The sequence below is a fragment of the Telopea speciosissima genome, chromosome 6 (genome assembly GCF_018873765.1).
Source record: "Telopea speciosissima isolate NSW1024214 ecotype Mountain lineage chromosome 6, Tspe_v1, whole genome shotgun sequence".
In the NCBI taxonomy this organism is placed as follows: domain Eukaryota; kingdom Viridiplantae; phylum Streptophyta; class Magnoliopsida; order Proteales; family Proteaceae; genus Telopea; species Telopea speciosissima.
The window spans coordinates 55,589,810-55,609,723 of NC_057921.1; the positions used below are offsets into that span (position 1 = coordinate 55,589,810).

At 36.5% G+C, this 19,914-nt stretch overlaps 1 protein-coding gene and 4 non-coding genes across 5 annotated transcripts; all 5 read left to right on the top strand.

Moving 5' to 3' along the window:
- The first annotated feature begins 2,398 nt into the window (after window positions 1–2,398).
- On the top strand, window positions 2,399–2,502 carry LOC122666432. Its single transcript, XR_006333621.1, has one exon. It is a non-coding gene; the product is annotated as a small nucleolar RNA Z107/R87 (small nucleolar RNA).
- Window positions 2,503–2,653: 151 nt separating this feature from the next.
- LOC122666349 lies at window positions 2,654–2,752 on the top strand. The gene has a single exon (XR_006333541.1). It is a non-coding gene; the product is annotated as a small nucleolar RNA R30/Z108 (small nucleolar RNA).
- Window positions 2,753–2,797: 45 nt separating this feature from the next.
- LOC122666442 lies at window positions 2,798–2,890 on the top strand. The gene has a single exon (XR_006333631.1). It is a non-coding gene; the product is annotated as a small nucleolar RNA snoR31 (small nucleolar RNA).
- A 63-nt stretch (window positions 2,891–2,953) lies between these two features.
- LOC122666431 lies at window positions 2,954–3,057 on the top strand. The gene has a single exon (XR_006333620.1). It is a non-coding gene; the product is annotated as a small nucleolar RNA snoR31/Z110/Z27 (small nucleolar RNA).
- A 14,000-nt stretch (window positions 3,058–17,057) lies between these two features.
- LOC122665948 (CASP-like protein Ni6) lies at window positions 17,058–17,975 on the top strand. The gene is made up of 3 exons (XM_043862073.1): window positions 17,058–17,293; window positions 17,463–17,601; window positions 17,739–17,975. Exons 1-3 carry the CDS (start codon window positions 17,058–17,060, stop codon window positions 17,973–17,975), a joined length of 612 nt encoding a protein of 203 aa, XP_043718008.1.
- The last annotated feature ends 1,939 nt before the right edge of the window (window positions 17,976–19,914 follow it).

The following is a 19,914-nucleotide window of genomic DNA, read 5'->3' on the forward strand; positions in this document are numbered from 1 at the left end:
TTGGTTGATATGATCAAGGACCCTTTGGATGCGGTGCATTCCTTGTCGTTGACCAAGATGCTTATTGATGCCAACAAAGATCTGGAGCATCTTCTTGTGCTTCCCACTACGGATGAACATGTTCGGGATTTGTTTTATTTTCTGTCTCATTATGTATTTTCTAAGAGGATCCATCTGTATTTTAAAGACAATATTGTACAAACGCTTGCTTCCTTAGTTTAATATAATTTATTTTCCCATCCAAAAAAAAAAAAAAAAGAGAGTAGAAGGTTTGGATCAGCCCGTATTGGTCAGGAATTGGATAGAATTGGATAGGTTATGTCATAACCTGAGAAATGCAGTATAGATTAGTTGCTCATGATCGAACGATAAGACCGATCCCAATTCTGGCATCCTATGTTTTAAAACTCTGAATTTGTTATCCTTTGCTGCATTGTGCTTAGACTGACCGGCTTAAGGCTTTGGGTGTCAATGTGGTACCAAAACCAACATTTGAAATCAGGTCGAACTAAAATGAAGAAAATTCGGTTCAAATTTGGTTATAAAATAAGAATATTTTATAAATTTGATTCACTTTTGGTTTCAAGGGTGAAATCGTTCAGTCATAACCAAATGAACCGAATATATTCTACATTGTTTTGTAGTTTCGAGTAATTATTTGTGTAATGCCACCAAAAGCACTTCGAAAGTCATTGATGCACAAAGGACATTTCTATATAGAAGAATCTTGGTTACAACTCGTTTGGATATAATGAAAGAATGAACCAATTGAATTTTTAAAGATAAAAGCATAAAGCATCAATAAGTCACAAGCAATTTGGGACGTTTGTTAAATATTTTCTCCAAAGAAAAGCCTCAATAGATTTGTTTGGGCCACAAAAACCTTTTGATGGACCCAAGAAAAAAAAACAAGTGATTAAACCTATGCCATTAAATTTGAAATATAATTTATTTGGTTATTCTCGAAACATGATAATAAAACTTTCAAATTTTTTTTCGTGATATGACTATGAGTTCGATTCGATTTTGGTTTATTGAACCAAAATTAAACCGAATCGAATAACCAAAACAAAACCGATTACCACCCTTACTTAAACCCGACCCATCAGTGTAAAGGTTGGAGTCGGACTCCGCATCTAACGCATGACTCGGCCGCGAAGGATAAAGCATTAAAGCCAGTGTTGACCGGTTGTAGCCGGTTATGAAGTCTCGAACCCTAATCCAATCCTGTTAAAAATCTGAACAAAAAAGGAGAGGACAGAAAGAAGGCCTGAGTCGAACGAAATCGTTCTGTCCTTAAGACAGTATTTGCACCCTCCTAATCCTGCAAAGGGTTGCAGCAAACCTGCCTCCCAAGATAAATCAGGCGGACTGTTACTGGTTGCAGAGACAGTAACACTGTGAAGCTATCAGAGAATCTTTTTTTTTTTTTAATCCCTGGACTGAGAGAATTCGTGGCCCATTTATAGGCCCACAAGGCCTGTTCGGATGGGTCACACGCACCCTTTGATCAGACACCGTCGATCCCGAAAAGATTAAGGCGACATACTGCGACAGTGCGCCATCAAAGCGCCACATTGCACCTCGCGCACGCTCACGCGTACGCGTACGCGCTCGGACGGGTACCGTCCTCGCTCGCAAGTGCACCGTACAATCTCTTCTAACATTACATGTGATAATAATAACTACTTACTACTAACACATATAAATCCAATGAGCTTTCCTTTCATAGCCGATGTGGGACTAAAAGTCCACATCAATATTTTGAAAAATTCCAACAAATCCTATAAATAAGCAGTATCAAAATTCGTGAAGTCTTGCAAAAGCTGAATGAGCTAGGGTTTGGATTGCGGAAAAGCCTCAATAGATTTGTTTGGGCCAAAAACACCTTTTGATGGACCCAAGAAAAAAAAACAAGTGATTAAACCTATGCCATTAAATTTGAAATATAATTTATTTGGTTATTCTCGAAACATGATAATAAAACTTTCAAATTTTTTTTCGTGATATGACTATGAGTTCGATTCGATTTTGGTTTATTGAACCAAAATTAAACCGAATCGAATAACCAAAACAAAACCGATTACCACCCTTACTTAAACCCGACCCATCAGTGTAAAGGTTGGAGTCGGACTCCGCATCTAACGCATGACTCGGTCGCGAAGGATAAAGCATTAAAGCCAGTGTTGACCGGTTGTAGCCGGTTATGAAGTCTCGAACCCTAATCCAATCTTATAAATAAGCAGTATCAAAATTCGTGAAGTCTTGCAAAAGCTGAATGAGCTAGGGTTTGGATTGCGTTCGCTGTTAGTTTTGTTAGCTTTTCGATTCGTTTTAGGGTTTGGTTTGTTTGTGTTTTTATGTTTAGGGTTTCAAAGGAATACTAGGTAAAGTAGAAGATTGCGGTGATGACTCCGAAAATTCAAGCTCAACAGACCGGAATGCAGGTTTCTCCTCTTCGGAGCAATTTGCGTGTCGACAACCCCGCTGAACTGAGCGATCTTCTCTTTTTGGTTTTGATTTTGATTTTGATTTTCTATTGTTTTCCTCTCGTTTAAGCAGCTTTAAGGGCTAGGGTTTTGGGGTCTTATTACAAATTGTTTTTGGTTTAATTTGTTTTTGTTGGGATTGGTTTCAATCTCGAGGGGAAATGAAAGGTTGCGATGAGGATAACAAGCTCCCTCTTCTGAAATGAAGTTGAGGACAAATGCTGGCAGAATCGAACCTAATACATAACGCCACTACTGAGTAACCTGTTTTTTCCCGTCTAAATTCTTTTTTGATTACAATGGCCTATGGGATGAGGATGAGGCAGTAGAAACTTCATATCCAACACTTGATCTGAGGAATTTGTTTCCGGGTAATTTCATCGTTTTGCTTCTGAAATTATATTCTGTTAAGCAATTTTTAATCTGTAGGTTTATTAGGTTTGAGGATGAAAGGGGGAAAACTGTTCATCATGTGATGAAATCAGAAAATTAATCTTAGGACACCTTCCTACACGGCTCTGGAATCTGGAGTTGTGGATGAGAAAGAAATTTCTATTCTGATGATGAATAAACCCTTTCATGCGATCCGTTTTAAATCATTAAAATGATAAGAAGCTGAGCTACGGAACTTGTTCTCATAGATCAGGGTTCTAACTTGAATTCTAGTTCATACAGGTTTAATTCTCGCTGATATCAAGGGGGAATATTGTTGTTACTATCCTTGCAAATGTGGATAAAAGGACACGATTTAAAATAAGCTAAAAAGTCGTAGAAAAGTAAGAATTTAATTTAAATTTTAAAATAAAAGATTAAATCGTAATTAAGCACTACCCATAAGCTCCAAGACTCATCCATATTTTCGTTGCTTGTAGGCCCTCCAAGCTCTGGGACGACCTTGGCTTTGGCGAGAAAGCTTGATCATGATCTAAAAGTAAGGGTATTAAAAATCTTTGGTATTCCTCGTAAATCATAATATTTCTTTTGTGGCACTTTTGTAATTCGTCTCCTAGTCATCTGTTGAATAGGGATTTTGTATTATTGTGCTATTAGCAAACTAATGATGTTGGAAACCGAGTTGAAACTATAGAACGAAATTGTGAAGAATTGAAGAGAGCAAGGGTGTTGGAAATTTGGAATCCACATGCTTTTACTTTGGAGCTTTTGAATCCTTCAATAGACCCTTGAGAATCCTCCCAAGTCGTACCACTAAAATCTACAGAATTTCTAGCTGCAGAGAATTGAAACTTGAGAGTTGAGTTGGCAGAGAACTGAAACTTGAGTGTTGAGATGGCAGAGAACTGAAATTTGATTCTAAGCCTTGCATTTAAAGATTCCAGTGGAAATTAACCATAAGAAGGGACTTGGTTTATGTACTTATAGGAAGTGGTTTCTGGTTTGGGAGCATGGCTTAGCTCTCCTTGTGTCTATCTCTGGCCTCCTTGAAATTAAGGACTTTAGTCTTTTTGCATGGGGAGGAGAGAGAGAGAGAGAGAGAGAGAGAGAGAGAGAGGCACATGGGAGCATTGGCATAGGCCATGTTCTTGGGCATAATATCTTTTCCAATTCTTATTATATAGACCGTTTTGAAGTTTCTTTCATTTTCTATTAATTGGACATCAAGATTTTGTTCCTCTCCAGATCCTGCTCATGAGATTGTGTTGTCAGAGTCCTCGAGGGATTGGTTTTTATCTTCTATAGATTTCTCATCATATGATATTGGTTAATAATATTGTTTGGTTCTAGATTAAGGTTAATCCTACAAAGTGCGAGTCTCTCTCAATAGTTTGTGATTAGCAAGTATACTCTTCTTACATGGTTATATTTGAAAATGTGACTATATGAACAGATCTTATGTTAGTTGATTTCAAATGTAATGTTGCCTTCCTTGATGACATTAGGTGTGATGCAGATTCATCACCCAAATAGGTTTATTTTATTAGGAATAAGTCTAAGTTGGGATATATATATGTTGCTCTTTTGATCCCAGGGGTTTTCTATGTAATAAGTCACTTTTATGGGCCTAAAATTGGGTATATAGGTTGCATACGGGATTAGTCTAATACTTAGTTTATTTTTATGTTTTTTTAATTGAATCGGTTCAAATTGGTTGTATCCAATTGGTTCAATTTAAGTGATCATGTGACTTGGTTAAGTGGTCATTGATAACTTAAGTGGTCAAGCGATGTAAGTTGGGCTGGATTAGGACTCTATAAGTTCAGCTATGTTTTGAGTCTATTTTTTTTACTATTTCAGTTTCCTAGTCAGTTTAAGTTAGCTAATAGGTTAAAGATTGTGTTAGGTCATTCTTTTTTAGTGTCTAAGTTTAATTTTGAGTCTTTTATATAAGGTTCTGAGGGGGTCAAGTATTGAATACGAATTTTGATTAATAAAAGTTCAGTTTTATGCTTATTGCCTTTGTTGTTGCTATTGCTCCCTTGTGTGAGTGTTGCCTTGTGGATCTCAAGGTGCTAGGGTGAGTGGACTCTCACGACTCCTTGCGTCTGTCCAGTACCGGGAGGTTCTTCTTCTTCGTCAATCGAGCTTCTTTAAGCTATTGCTACTACTGCCTTTGAAGGAGATCAAACCAATAAGTAATTTTAGTTTCCTGCATATATCCTTCACCTATATCCATCAAACCCTAACCTCCATTAAACCTGCAACTCCTATTTTAAATTAGGACTCCCGCATAATTGTAGATCTGTCCATTAGTTTCAAACCAAACTTCCAGCATACAACCCCTACACTTTTCCCTACGTTCGATCCTAAACCTAGCTCATAACTCCCACTCTATCCCCTCCATTCCTCCACTCCATTAAAACCCAAAACTTGCAATTGAATTCTGTCTAGAATTGCAGAATTTTAAAACCTTCCCAAATCCAATTATTTTTATCCCATAATAACCCCCTAGACCTGCATATTAAAGCCATATAAGACCCATTTCCAAATTCCCATCATAAACCCTAGAATTAACTTAAATCCTAGTGCTGTCCATTCGAACGAGTAACCCTTTTTGCGATTGATTCTGTTGTCTGGCTCTTAGTAGGTCTCCTACTTATCTAGGACTACATTAAGATGTATGTTGACTACCTTTATCAACAGTTAAGTCAAGACATGTGCATGACATTTATTTCTTTTGTGATTTAATAAGTCAATTTCAATTAATAGCGAGGGTAGGCCTTGGTGCAATAATAAGGTTGCTCCATTCTGACCAAGTGGTCACAAGTTCAAGTTTGGAAACCTCTCTACGAAAGGTTGCATCATTACCCTGCTAGGCCCTGTAGTGGTGGGAACTTTGTGTGTTGTGCATGTCCTCGAATTTTGATTAATAGTGTTTGCATTTGGCAATTCGAATTATTGTTTCGTAGTACAAGGATATTATCTCTTCCCAATTGGTACTTATGTTGTGATTACATATTACCATTTAAATTTATTGGATGAGGATCATAAAATCCTACCAATTGTGGTTGTTTGGATTTCTTTGTTAGATGCCCTACTTAGGGTTGCACAAAATTAGCCTCTTCTCCCCAATAGTAGCTATAAAGCCTTGGTTCATCTTGGAAGGTTATGTTAATTGGTTTGGTTGATGTTTTCTATGAACACCTTTAACCATGGTTTTAGGGATTGGTATCGAATTGGTAGAAATCACTTGTTTTGTATTGGTATTTGCAATCCCAAATCCTGATCTAAGAGCCACCCTGGTTCGAGGGGATCGGTGATTTAAACCAAGGGTAACTTTGTCTAATCTAGATAGATACGAGTTGATTTGTATTGGTATTGGTTGAGACTGATCTCATATTTGATATTGATTCTTAGAATATTTGATATGGATATGAATGAAGCGTAGTTCATACTTGATGGAGATAGGTGAAACCTTTGTAACACTCATGATTGTACGCAACAATGGAGATTGGGTACCATTGTTATTTTTAGATTGGTTTGTTAACAATTTTTATTGACCCTTTTAATTGCTTAGGTTTTGATTGGACAAGGTCTTGACATTTTGTTTCCATTAATTTTAGAATTTGATCCTAATAAATATTTTACACTTGAAGATATTCTTATTCAATTAAAATTGTTCTCATATGTTTTTTGTATATGAGTTTTTAATTTTAAATAAATACAATATTTGAAATTCCTAAGAGATGATAGTTCAAGTTCATAAAGACTTGTTGATTTTTTTTAATGTTTATGTTTTTTATGAGTGTAAATGATAATTATAGACAACATTATAGTAACCAAAACATAAATAAAAATTCTTTCAATTATTTTATAGAAACCAAATTTTAGTTTTGACATATTCGTCTTTTTTTTGAGTTCTATGATGTTATTGATAAGTGTCATTTATACTCATATTATAAGAATAAAAAAAATGAAACATAAAAAAAACCAGAGTCTTGATGGATTTGAACCACCATCTTTTAGGGAATTCACCAAATGTTTTCAAATACTTTTCGTATGTGAGTTTTTAGTTTTAAACAACTACAACATTTGAGATTTTCCAGAGATGGTAGTTCAAGTCCATTGAGACTTGATTTTTTTTTAAATGTTTATGTTTTTTATGAGTGTAAATGATAATTATAGACAACATTATAGTAATCAAAACATAAATAAAAATTCTTTCAATTATTTTATAGAAACCAAATTTTAGTTGTGACATATTTGTCTTTCTTTTGAGTTCTATGATGTTATTGATAAGTGTCGTTTACACTCATGTTATAAGAATTAAAAAAATAAAACATAAAAAAAACAAATAAGTCTTGATGGATTTGAACCACCATCTCTTGGGAATCCACCAAATGTTTTCATATTCTTATTCAATTAAAATTGTTCTCATATGCTTTTTGTGTGTGAGTTCTTAATTTTAAACAATTACAGCATTTGAAATTTCCAAGGGATGGTAATTCAAGTTCATCGAGACTTATTGGTTTTTTTAAATGTTTATTTTTTTTTGTGAGTGTAAATGACAATTTTGGATAACATTATAATAACACTAAGACATAAATATAAATTCTTTCTATTATTTTATAGAAACCAAAATTTTAATTTTTACATATTTGTCTCTCTTTTGAGTTCTATGATGTTATTGACAATTGTCGTTTACACTCATATTATAAGGATTCAAAATGAAACATAAAAAAAATTAATGGGTCCTGATGGATTTGAACCATAATTTCTTGGGGAATTCACCAAATGTTTATATTTGAGTTATAGACTCTGCATACAAGATGGCAAATGAAAGCAATTCTAATTTAATTAAATTATATGAATTTTTTTGGAGTATAAATACTTACGAAGATTAATTTTGAAAATAAGGAAAAAAAATTTAGACCTTACCCTCTCGAAGTCGAATCAAGAATGGTAAGAGCGTACAAACCTTAGAGAGATTCATGTAGATATTAGGAAGGTTATCAAACTCTTCCGTCTATCTATTCTGCACTATTCTCTGAAATATCCCTCTGTTATGTATGATCATATTCACTTTTTACTCATTGTTAGTCTATTACCCACCAAAAATCTATCGCAAATGCCTTAAACCCTTCTGGGTTTAACATCTAATTAACTCCATATATAACAAACTTAACTAGATTACTTCCATCTCTCTCTCTCTCTCTCTCTCTTTGTTTTTGACTTTCTTGTGTAGGCGACATCATCTCTATCACCCTTTTGCTCCTCTCAAAAGGAAAACAATTTAGGGTAAAACATCTATTCCCCAGTAAGTGAAGATAGCCTACAACTTCTAAAATTTCCAAAACACAGAGATTCTTGTAGATATAAGGAAGGCTATCAAATTCTTCTTTCGTCGATCTGTTCTTCACTATTCTTTGAAAATGTCCCTCTGTTATGTATAATCACATTCACTTTTTACACATTGTTAGTCCATTACCCACCATAAAATTTATTGCAAATGCCTTAAACCCTTCTGTGTTTTGACATCTAATTAACTCCATATCTAATATACTCAAATAGATTACTTCTAGCTCACTATCTCTCTCCCTTTGTCTTGGTTTTTGACTTTCTTATGCAGACATCATCATCTCTAATACCCTTTTCCTCCTCTCAAAAGGAAAACAATTCGGGGTAAGACATCTATTCCCCGGTAAGTGAAGATAGCCTACAACCTCTAAAATTTCCCCACCATTAATCCACCTTCTCCAATGAAAAGTAACTTACCAAATAACTTTGATATCTCATCATGTTACGATTTGGGAAGCTATAAAAGCCCTATATCTGCAAGTTGCGGTGGCAACAAGAGCTTCCAGCCTACGCACAGTGGGCCAGTGGCCTTTGTCGTGGGAGAAGATGGAGTTCGAACAGCCATAGGTTTTTAGCTTCTTCAATCGGAAATTCAACGATCTTGACTTTCTAGTTCATTGACCAAACCAGGAATTTGTAGAAATGCTTGTTGCTGAAATCGGGAATAAAGAGCTTTGTGCCCTAGATGGCAATATCTTCTATGAAGACTGGATCCTTAATGCGACAAGAGCTTTTGAATAGCCATTTTGCCCCCTGGTTCTTCATCCAGATTGCACGCTAGGTTTTTTTTTTGTATGTGTGTGTTAAAAATTTCGCTTTTGTTTGTTTTCAATTGCACTGAAATAAGTTGCAAAAATCAAACCAAACAATTTTCGAAACCAAAATTACCCATTGAAATTGAAATAGAAATCATACCAAAACAGCCCTAAGAGTGTCAAGCACACCAATATAGCCAAAATCCATGGCTATGTATAATCAAAAGTGAGGGAGGAGAGACTTCATTTACCTCTATCAAGAATGAATTGCACCTCATCTGTACCAGATGTGGGAAAAAAACACCTATCCAGCTAGAAAGAGAACCAAAATTCAAATCGGCTAAACCCCAAACCCTTACACATGGCCTTCCAGTAGATTGAGGGAAATAGAGTGCAAGTAAATAATTCCCAAGCAATGTAATTGCTTAATTTCAAACTTAGGGTAGTTACTAGATAATAGGGAATTAGAAAGAAGGTGACTAATAATTTCCCAGAGCAATGTAAGTGGATCCAAAGGTGCAATATCGATATGGATTGGAGATGGAGACGGTCAGATATTGTTAGTTGTTGTCGCATTAAACTTTGGTTGAGTACTTTCTCATTGTGGCCCCTTGTCTTGAGCTAGGGTTCATGTGTGAATAACAAAAAAGTAGTGAACAATTTTACAATGAAGCAAGTCTAAGTAAGATAACAATACCATGTAGGTAAATATTCCAACACAAGTTATAGAAAATGATACAACTATTTATTGCAAAAACTCCTTTAAGTGGATCAACATCTAGCTCGACATTTCAAAGCCATGGTCCCTTCAGCCAAATGTTGAGTCACCTACCTTTGTCTCTATTTAGAGACGAAGCACAACCTGAGAAAAGAATATGATCCTGCTCAGTAGTTAGCGATATAACAAAATAGACTACATAGGAGCATCCTTGGATCAAAATTCTTGTCTTTTGGAAACCCCTTAGCCATCCTCAACTTTATTTATAATTATCACCTTTAAGTGGATCAACATCCGGCTCGACATTTTAAAGCCACGGTCCCTTCAGCCTAATGTTGAATCACCTACCTTTGTCTCTATTTAGGGAGGAAGCACAACCTAAGAAAAGAATATGATCCTGCTCAGTAGTTGGCGATATAACAAAATAGACTACATAGGAGCATCCTTGGATCAAAATTCTTATGTCTTCCAGAATCCCCTCGGCCATCCTCAACTTTATTTATAATTATCTGAAAATCACCAGCTAGACATCTATATTGTTCAAAGAGGTAACCCATCTCTTGAGGATCAACACCCATATCTTTTTTTTGAATTTCCTGTCGTACATCACAAATGCCAGAGTCAAAGGTTTCAGTATAATTGAAACATTTAAACACGTGCAATCCACTTAGTGATAGTATTTTCTTGGAACCCATTGACTCGGACGGTTACGTTATTCAACATGATATAACAAGCCATAGATATGTGCGTAAGGTTAGTGTGGCGGAAGTTAAAGAAGCCTTGAAAAAGATGAAACTAGGCAAGACTTTAGGTCCAGATGAAATTCCAATAGAAGTATGGAAAACCATAGGAAGATGTGGGGTTTTTTGGTTAACCAAGCTGTTTAACAAGTTTATGCACACAAGGAAGATGCTAGATGAATGGAGAAGAAGCATTGTGGTCTCGATTTACAAAAATAATGGTAATATCTAAAGCTGTAATAACTATAGAAGCATAAAGCTAATGAGTCACATTATGAAACTTTGGAAGGATGTTATTGAAGCCTATTTGAGAAGAGAGACTCATGTCTCGATGAACCAATTTGGCTTTATGCCAGGTAGATCCATGGCAAAAGCTATTTACTTATTGATGAAGCTTATGAAAAATATAGAGATAGCAAGAAGGATCTCCATATGGTCTTTATTGATCCAGAAAAAGCCTATGATTGAGTGCCTAGAGATTTAATTCGACGTGTTCTAGTAAAGAAAGGGGTGTCGAGTAAACATCTTGATGTAATTAGAGATATGTATGAAGGTGTGGTGACAAGTGTGAGGTTTGGAAGGCTAGGGCAAGGAATTCCCAATCACGATTGGTTATGCATTAAACCCTTACCTCTTTGCGCTTATCATGGCCGACCTAACCAAGAGCATTCAAGGAGAAGTCTCGTGGTGTATGCTATTCGCCGATGATATCGTTTTGGTGGATGAGACAAAAGCAGTGATTAACGCTAAGTTAGATCTATGGGGATTAACCTTGGAAACAAAAGGTTAGTAGAGAACGAAATGGAGTATATGATGTGTAATTTCAGCCATGCTATGATGTATACTGACATGGTGCGTATTGGGGAAAGGGAGATACTGCAAAGTGATTATTTTAGATATTTGGGGTCAATCATTAATAGGGAAGGTGTTATAGAGGATGATGTCTTACAAATAATTAAAATGGGATGGAAGAAGTGGAGAGGGGCATCTTGAGTACTTTTTGACCGATGTATTCCATTAAAGCTTAAAGGAAAGTTCTATAGGACTGTTGTACGACCGACTATGATGTATGTGGCAGAATGTTGTAAAGTTAAGAAATGTCATATTGAGAAGTTATGTGTAGCAGAAATGAGGATGTTAAGATGGATGTGTGGAAAACTAGGAAGGATAAAATAAGGAATCAACGTATTAGAGCTGACTTGGGAGTTGCCCCGATCGATGATAAGCTTCGAGAGAGTCGTTTGAGGTGGTATAGTCATGTTCTACGAAGGCCAAGGGATGCCCTGGTAGGGAGGAGTGATATGATCATGATCGAAGGAGCTAAAAGAGGTAGGGGCAGGCCTAAAATGACCATAAGAGAAGTTGTGACGAAGGACATGCATAGTTTAGCTCTTGTGCCAAATATGGCTTCAGATAGAACCTATTGGAGGGCAACAATCCATGTAGCAGACCCCATTTAGTTAAGATTCTCCTGATTTGTTGGGCTGTGCATAGTTCCTCTTACTTCTTTCTTTTTCTTTGCATTTGCCGTCTTTCATTTGTCAGTTTTTTTTTAATCAATGTAGCCGATCCCATTAAGTTGGGATAAGGCTGAGTTGGGTTGTGTTGTTATTGTTGTATGGATTTCGGATACAATATGAGTACCCCAATAACCTCTCCAATATGGAAACTTACTGCAGAAGGAGCTTCTTTCAATATAAGGAATTCACAGAACATGCAATACCTCTTCTCACTTTTTCCTTTTGGATCAAAATCACTTCACCCCCTCCTACTCCAAGTTTGAATAGTGAAAAAATTTATTTAATGTCTGCCAGAGAAGTAGTTAATAACAGTCATTAAAGCGCCCTGTAAAGACTCAATTTAGTTCTCATTCTTCTATAGAAGCCAGAGACTTGGATTTAGATCAGAACCCAAGTCCAACTGATACAGGGACAAAGAAGAGAACCAGGCCCAGCTCGATGGTGTTTAAGCCTGCCCAATTTGTGGGCTTAGTTATTTACCAAGTCTTTTATTAATTTAATTGTTTTATTAATAAACCAACTTCTGTGTGTGGGGCTGGTTTTATGATTGGGTTTCCTTTTTTAATTCTGATTCTATGTTACCTTAACAACAGGAATACTTTCCAAGTAGGATTAAGATTTGTCTCTCAAGTTTCTCTTTTAATAGATTGTAACAGCCTCTGGCCAGATACGTTCGAATGTATAAAGTTGATGAAGCAATGGAATTGTGCGAGTCAGTCTCAAGGTGGGAAGCTGATCCAAGTTGGTGGGAAACCATAAATATTTTGTCCTATTCTTTATAATCTATTTTGCGATTCAGTTTCTGGTTTTATTCCTTCAATCGTTTCTCTACTGTTCATAAATTTTTAATCACTGGTTTGTTGGTCTAATAATTAATGTATATTGCTGTTATTAGTGATTTGATTTGGACATTATTCCCCTTGAATCTGTGGTTAGAATTAACATGTGGTTCCCCTGTTTTAGTTTCAGATTTCATCACCATAGATTTGAAACCGCAGGCTGATTTGGTCTTCAGATCAGACCCAAACTTAGGGGTTTTAAAGGACACCCCAGGAGTAGAATTGGATCAGAAATTGGGCCTTTTCTAAGTCCTAAATCCTTTGCTACTTAAAATCTCCTCTTTTGCAGAAACTTGCTGTATCAAAATTTTATTTTTTATAATTAGTTTAGTCCAAACCGGTAATTCATTCTGATATTTTTGGGGATTGGTTTAGGGTACTAAATGGGTGGTGTGATCCGAATTTCAGACCAATCTGTTGGTTGGATTGGGTTAATTTCAATTTCAATGTTTCTGGGATGTCCATCCGTGAGATCACTGTTTCCTTAATTACTCCTAAAGCGCTCATCAGATCATTCCCATCTTTTGAAGGGTTGTTATCCTTCCGATGAATTATTTCCTAGAGTTCGATGTTATTTTGAGTAGTTTGAGACTTCAGTCAATTTTTCGGGTTCTATCCAAGTGGGGCTTTTAACTTGGGATCTTATCTGGGAGGGTTTTAGAGTTGTTCCTACTTCTACCAATTTGGTATCAGAACTATAGCTATTCCAAGCAATAACCCTACATGTGACCAAGGATCTCTTCAATAACTAATTGATATGGTCAAGAGTCCAATTTTTAGGTGAACTCACTGAAGCAACAATTGAACAGTGGGACACACCAAGCTAATACACTATCACCATAGACCACTCTAGATGATCACAGAAACGAGCCATCTCAGAATACCAATTGATACCAAAGAAGGCTGCCATAGAGCATCTTTACACCACCAGCACACAAGAACTTCAATAATCCTACTAGGAGGATTATAATACAGGACCATATGATCGTGACATGAATCAGCGGCATCCACACGTTGGATTGATGGAATACAGCAGAAAGTTTGATTCATAGTTATTTCTTGACTGGTCTGAGATTTCAAAAGTTTGAAAAATCAAGTTGATCAAGACAGCTTATTGGACCAGCCAGAGAGTGGTGGAGAAGATGAGAGAATCAGAACCGAGAATGAGGCACACTTGTTACTACTTGGGATGACAAAAATGCTGATCTCAAGAGAAATTATCTTCGACAATCTTTTGCGTTTCCTCTACATAATCAGCTGAATACACTAACACCAAGTTACAATGTCTGTATCTGACTACATAGGCAAGTTTGATTGTATGTTGTCATGTTTGGCACTTGAAGAAGATGAGATGCAGCTGATTCTTCGAATACAAGTTTGGACTATGTCCAGAGGTCAGGAAGGCAATGGGTACAACTCCTGTGTATGATCTTCATGATTATTATGACTGTTGCTAGCGGCTGAAGATATATTGAGGATTCCTGACATTCCTTATGGCTCGAGGAGAACAGGCGACCATCAACAGCTGCACGACCACCTCCACACATAGGTGGATCGAGTAGCACTTCTTCATATGATGATAAAGGGAAAGCTCGAATGAATGCGAACGAGACATGAAGTGCAATCATTGCAACAAGTATGGGCACTTTGCCAAATTCTGTCCTCAAAAGGCATGTACTCAAATGTTGTTGCTGCCGCCAAAGATGCTGAGGAAGATAAGTATAGAATATCAACCATCGGATGATGATGACAAGGGCGTAGGGGCATCCATGTCCTATTTGTTACCTCATTCATTGAGGAGACTGAGGATAACAAGGAAGAATTTCAAGAGCTCGAGTATGAAGTTCAATAGGTTGAAGACACATTCGTGGACGACCCCATGGATACGTTTTGAAGGAAGAGCCCCTTGCTTATATGACTATATTTGAATCTTCAAGGAACTGCTAGAACTAACCTCATGAAGATTAGTTATAGACTTAACAAAACTTGTGGACAAGTTTCTTTTAAGTGAGGAAGAGTGATGCAAGGACAAAGAAGAGAACCAGGCTCAGCTTGATTAAGCCTGCCCAATTCGTGGGCTTAGTTATTTACCAAGTCTTTTATTAATTTTAGTATTTTATTAATAAACCTCCACTTCCGTCTGCACTGTGCTTTTAGGATTAGGTTTCCTTCTCTAATCCTGATTTTTTATGTTACCTTGGCAATAGGAGTACTTTCCAAGTAGGATTAAGATTTGGCTCTTCTTCTCTTTAAATATATTGTAACAGCCCTTTGGCCAGATACATTGGAATAAATAAAGTTGCTGAAGCAATGGAACTCTCCAGGTGTGAAGCTGATCCAAGTTGGTGGGATACTATAAGCATTTTATCCTATTCTTTGTACTCTATTTTGTGATTCAGTTTTCCTAAGTTTGTCTAATCACTGATATATATTGCTGTTATTAGTGATTTGGTTTGGCCATTAAATTCCCCTTCAATCTGTGGTTAGAACTTAGAACTACCAAAAACCTATTATAGGAAGGGTGAGGAAACTTGGAAATTTTGAGTCATAAGTTACACTCTACTACAAGATGGGATCTGGGGACTGGTAAAAAAAAAAAATGAGATTAATGAAAACAAAAAAAAAAAAAAAACCTATTCAAACCCAAGAAATTTGGCAGTACTTAAATTCATGGACCTAAGACTTTGGCTGAATTGAACATGAAATCCTTGCTTTATAGGTCTCTCTCCCCAGTCATCAATTCATGGAACTAGGAAGACAATCATATGCTCAGGTTCTATTGAGTGCTGCGGGACTTGGATATAACTGAAACACACAGGAAACTCACTTGAAAAGATCTGCATAGCCTTCACTGTGAAATTGTATTACTTGATATGAACTAGTCCTGATTGAAGAAAATTGCTCCTTCAAGTTGAACTCACTGAGTATTCTTTGCTATCACCCGTTCTATGGCTTCTTTCAGTGACTGTATGAACTCAACCTCGTTTGGGTCTCTCTTCTTAACACAGCTTCAACAATCGATCCAGCAGTTTTTGACATAAGAACTTCATTCAGTAGGAAATAATAAATATTGTATAAATGTAACACCAAAATTCACAATAACCTTTAAATCAAGCATTAAATCCAAATTCACAGATGAAGGGGTAAGTAAAAGAAAAATATCAAAACAACTGCACCATAATTCTCCAGGATATAAAATTTATAGTCAACCATTATGGTTTAAGACAAAGGTTCATATTTTAAACTACAGTGATGATATTATGTGCATTTACTATTGAGATGTATATTGAGGTAGAACTACAGTTGTTACTTACTCTTGGGAAACTATTTATTTCAAAGATAGATTTTCTCTCTCTGGGACAAATTTTAGTAATTATCATGGCTTTCACCTCAATCTTTTGAATTGATGAACAAATTCTTTCCTAAGACCAGAACAGATAAATATCCCTGCTTCAAATTGATTTGATTCAGCCACCAAAACTATACATCATGTTCTTAATACAGATGTTAAATTCAACATCTCTAGAATACAAGGTGAGTTAAAAGAAGAATTCCCGCAACTAGTCTAGTTTCTTTTTCCCCTCAATAGCAGTATAATTGGGTTAAGTTGGGGGGGGGGGGGGGAAGAGGAGAGGTGAGGTGGGGTGGGGTGGATTAATCTACAATTTAAGATTGGTATTTTTTTTTAAATGGGAAATGTATGGGAAAAGGTTCTCTGAGCCACTACGGCAGGGTACACGAGCATTCCTATGTCTGTATCTTTCTTCCAAACATGAAATGATCTCGCTGCCCTCTCATGCACGATATCGTTTTGACTCAACTCATTGGTGTGCTTTTCTATGCCGCTTGCTAAACTAAGGATTTCACCATCATTGGTTTATCTTTTCCCTAATTCCATGAAGCTGTTAAACCACTCTCCATCAATAGAGAAAATCTCTCTTAGATGTCACCGACGCATGATTAGGTTTTGATTGTGATCGTACTGTGGTTGTGTGTGGTTCATGGAGCCGAGATTGGCATGGCTGCTATGTTTTCATGCCATTTTGGGTGTTTGAAATTCGAAGACAATGACCTCTTACCGTTCGAATTATTATTCTATACACATTTTAATTTTCAATTATTAATTCTTGTTATCAATAATTGCAAGCAACTCGATCTCCTTCTCTCTTCTCTATAAATTGCAAATCTGTTTCACTACCTTGTGAGCATGAGTGTGTCTGTGTACTCAACAATTGAGTAAAAATGGAGGTCGAGAGAGTGAACAAGTATGGGAATATAGAATCGGATAGTGAGTCGATGTTGATGATAAAGGGGTCTTCCAAACTGATCATGGCAAATTTTTGGCTTAGGGTCTTATTGTTAGCTTCATCACTTTCTGCCCTACTGCTCATGGTTAACAGCACACAAATCAAACTTATCCTCACACTATTCGGCGATGTCTCCGTAACAGAGAAATACACAGGCTTCCCGGCCCTCGTGTGAGTCTTATAACGAGTAGTCTGATGTGAAGGTTTATAAGAACTTGGGCAGTTTTTCTCTTCTTCTTTTTTGTTTATTTTTTTCTTTCTTGGACAGTTTTTCATTAACGACTAGCTTTTAAGGTTAAGTTTTATCGAATTATGCTTTGTTTTGTTTTTGTGTGTACAGATACATTGTTGTTGCGCTTTCAATATGTTTTGCATATAGCTTCAGTACAATATGTGGAACCAGATGGATCCTTAAGAAGGAGCGTTGTTCCTCCAAAACACTCCTCAAGTTCTATTTGACACTTATTGTCACTGACGTGGTAAGTTGTTAGTTTTATTACTCTCTTATCGTGTTGATCAGGAAAGAAAGAATCAACAGTACTTCTTGGATTAAATTGAAATCAGACTTCACCAATAACATTTTTAACTCTGGTTGAATAATTAATTGGTGGTGCAGGTAATGGTTGGGGTTGTGGCCGCAGCCACCGGTGCAGCTGGTGGCATTGGTCTTTATATGGGGCTGGAGGGCAATCCTAATGAAGGATGGATATGCGAGGTTTTTACCAAGTTTTGTACCAACGTTGGGGTTTCAATTATATTTTCATTGTTCGCTTCCGTTCTTCTTGCCGTGCTTGTTGTCTTCTCGGCTTTCTCGATTTATCGCCTCGCTCACAAAGCATTGAATTTGAACTAGGCTGCAGCTATTTCTTGCTTGGAGATCAATATAAAAGCCTACCAAAAGTATTGTGTTTTCTCTATCAAAAATACCATCTATATAAGTTAATTCTTTCCAAGTCTATTAATCAAAATATTATTAAGGAGTTTTATTCCTAACTCAAATTTTCAAATGGAAAGACAGATGATCATTAGGAATCATTTCTTTTTGACCCCTGGACCTTTCGGCTTTTCCAGAGGGTGACTGGTCTTTTTGTGCTGGGTTGTGTCTGAGGGCAAGTACACGTCCATTTTATGAGATTTTTTTGTGATAAATTTTTGTTTCAATCTCTTTTTATTTTTCCCCCTCTATGAATGGTGGCACCAATTGTTTAGAAGGTGAAGAATTAAACATACACTAGGCCATTGACGTTTAACCAAATAAACCTTCATTGGCTGACAACTGACCAACCAGGCTGTTCTAAGCCTGTCCATACTCTATTCTTTTATTAAGTAACTATAAGTATGTATTACCTAACCATTTATTTTTCAATTGTTTAGGCACTGTCATTCCTCCTTTTTTAAATTATCGTCACTATTGTCTTTAAACGGATTTTAATCCTCTTGAATTTCCTAAATTGTGCCGTGCAGCAGTTCAGGATCGAAATTTTGACACGTGACAGTTTGGGCATCCAACGATCCGAGCTCATTGATTTCAATTTTTTTTTTTTTTTTGTTAAATTCGACACCGTTGGATGTCCGAATTACCACATGTCAAAATATCCACTCCGAGCAATTCTTGGTTTAACTTTACCCTATATCCATGAAGCTGCTAATTAAAGCCTCTTCATTAATAGAAAAAATATCTACATTGGTGCATTTATCATTTAAAATCGAGTTTGTTAACTTATTTGCAATGGCCACTAGTCTTGTGGTTGTGGGTGGTTCATGGAGCCGAGATTGGCTTATATGTTTTCATGCCACGAGGGAAGTAATTGGTGTTTAAAATTCGAAGATCTGTATTTGTAGCCTACATCACCTTCTATTCGTTCAGATAATTTTAACTTAAAAAAAAAATCTATTTGTGGCTGAACAAAGCTTCAGAAAATGATAAAAAAAAAAAAATAAAATAAAATTGTTGACAATTATTATATGAGAGAAAAAGTCCAATATATGGGGAGTTGGCCATTCAAGAATGAAAGGATTCCATTTTTTTTCTCTCTCTTTCTATGAATTTATATTGTCTACGGTTCCCTGACAGGTGCGGTTTCCTAGTACCTCTCACAAGAGGGGGGTGGGATCCACCTGGGGTAGTTGACCGAACACTCTGCCCGGGTGGGATCCACCCTCCTCTTGTGAGACGCATTAGAGAACCGCACACGATAAAAATTCCTCTTTCTATTAGTTTGTTTGGAAGTTTTTATTTTTTTATTTTTTTGAAGGGGGTAAAGGTTATTATGAGAAGAAAACAAAGATGACATTAATAAGGAACGAAGTCAGATACACATATATTACCACTGTGTTGAGAGCTATATGCTACCTGTCCTAGGTACTCAACTATAGACATTGACTTCATAATTTACGAAACCAAAATATATACAAATGAGAACTTAGACATAATACTCAAAATATCCTTTTCATATTTTCTGTATTTTAATCTTTTTTCTCCCCAAGCAAAAGGTTTCAGCCTCTCGGGGCTGTTGACGTTGACCTCTTCCAAGGTCATAAGTTAAACTGTTTTACACTATCCGACCAATGTGGAACTAGACTCTCCTCCTATTTCTGGCTATGGAGCACATTCACTACATAAACTCTCCAGTCCCAACTTTGGGTCATGGGCCCCCATATGGTCGGTGCACGGACAACCTGCTCTGATACCACTTAATAATGTCGTACACAAAAGCCCGAACTTCAGAGTGAAGAGGTATTTCCAAGATCATAAGCCAAATTATCGCACACTATTTGACCGCTAAGACTAA

Bases quoted from the DNA above. Each gene is read 5' to 3' on its own strand.
- LOC122665948 (XM_043862073.1), top strand. From the start codon at position 17,058: ATGGAGGTCGAGAGAGTGAACAAGTATGGGAATATAGAATCGGATAGT. The intron at 17,294-17,462 runs GTGAGTCTTATA...TTGTGTGTACAG, and splicing joins ACAGGCTTCCCGGCCCTCGT to ATACATTGTTGTTGCGCTTT. The intron at 17,602-17,738 runs GTAAGTTGTTAG...TTGGTGGTGCAG, and splicing joins CACTTATTGTCACTGACGTG to GTAATGGTTGGGGTTGTGGC.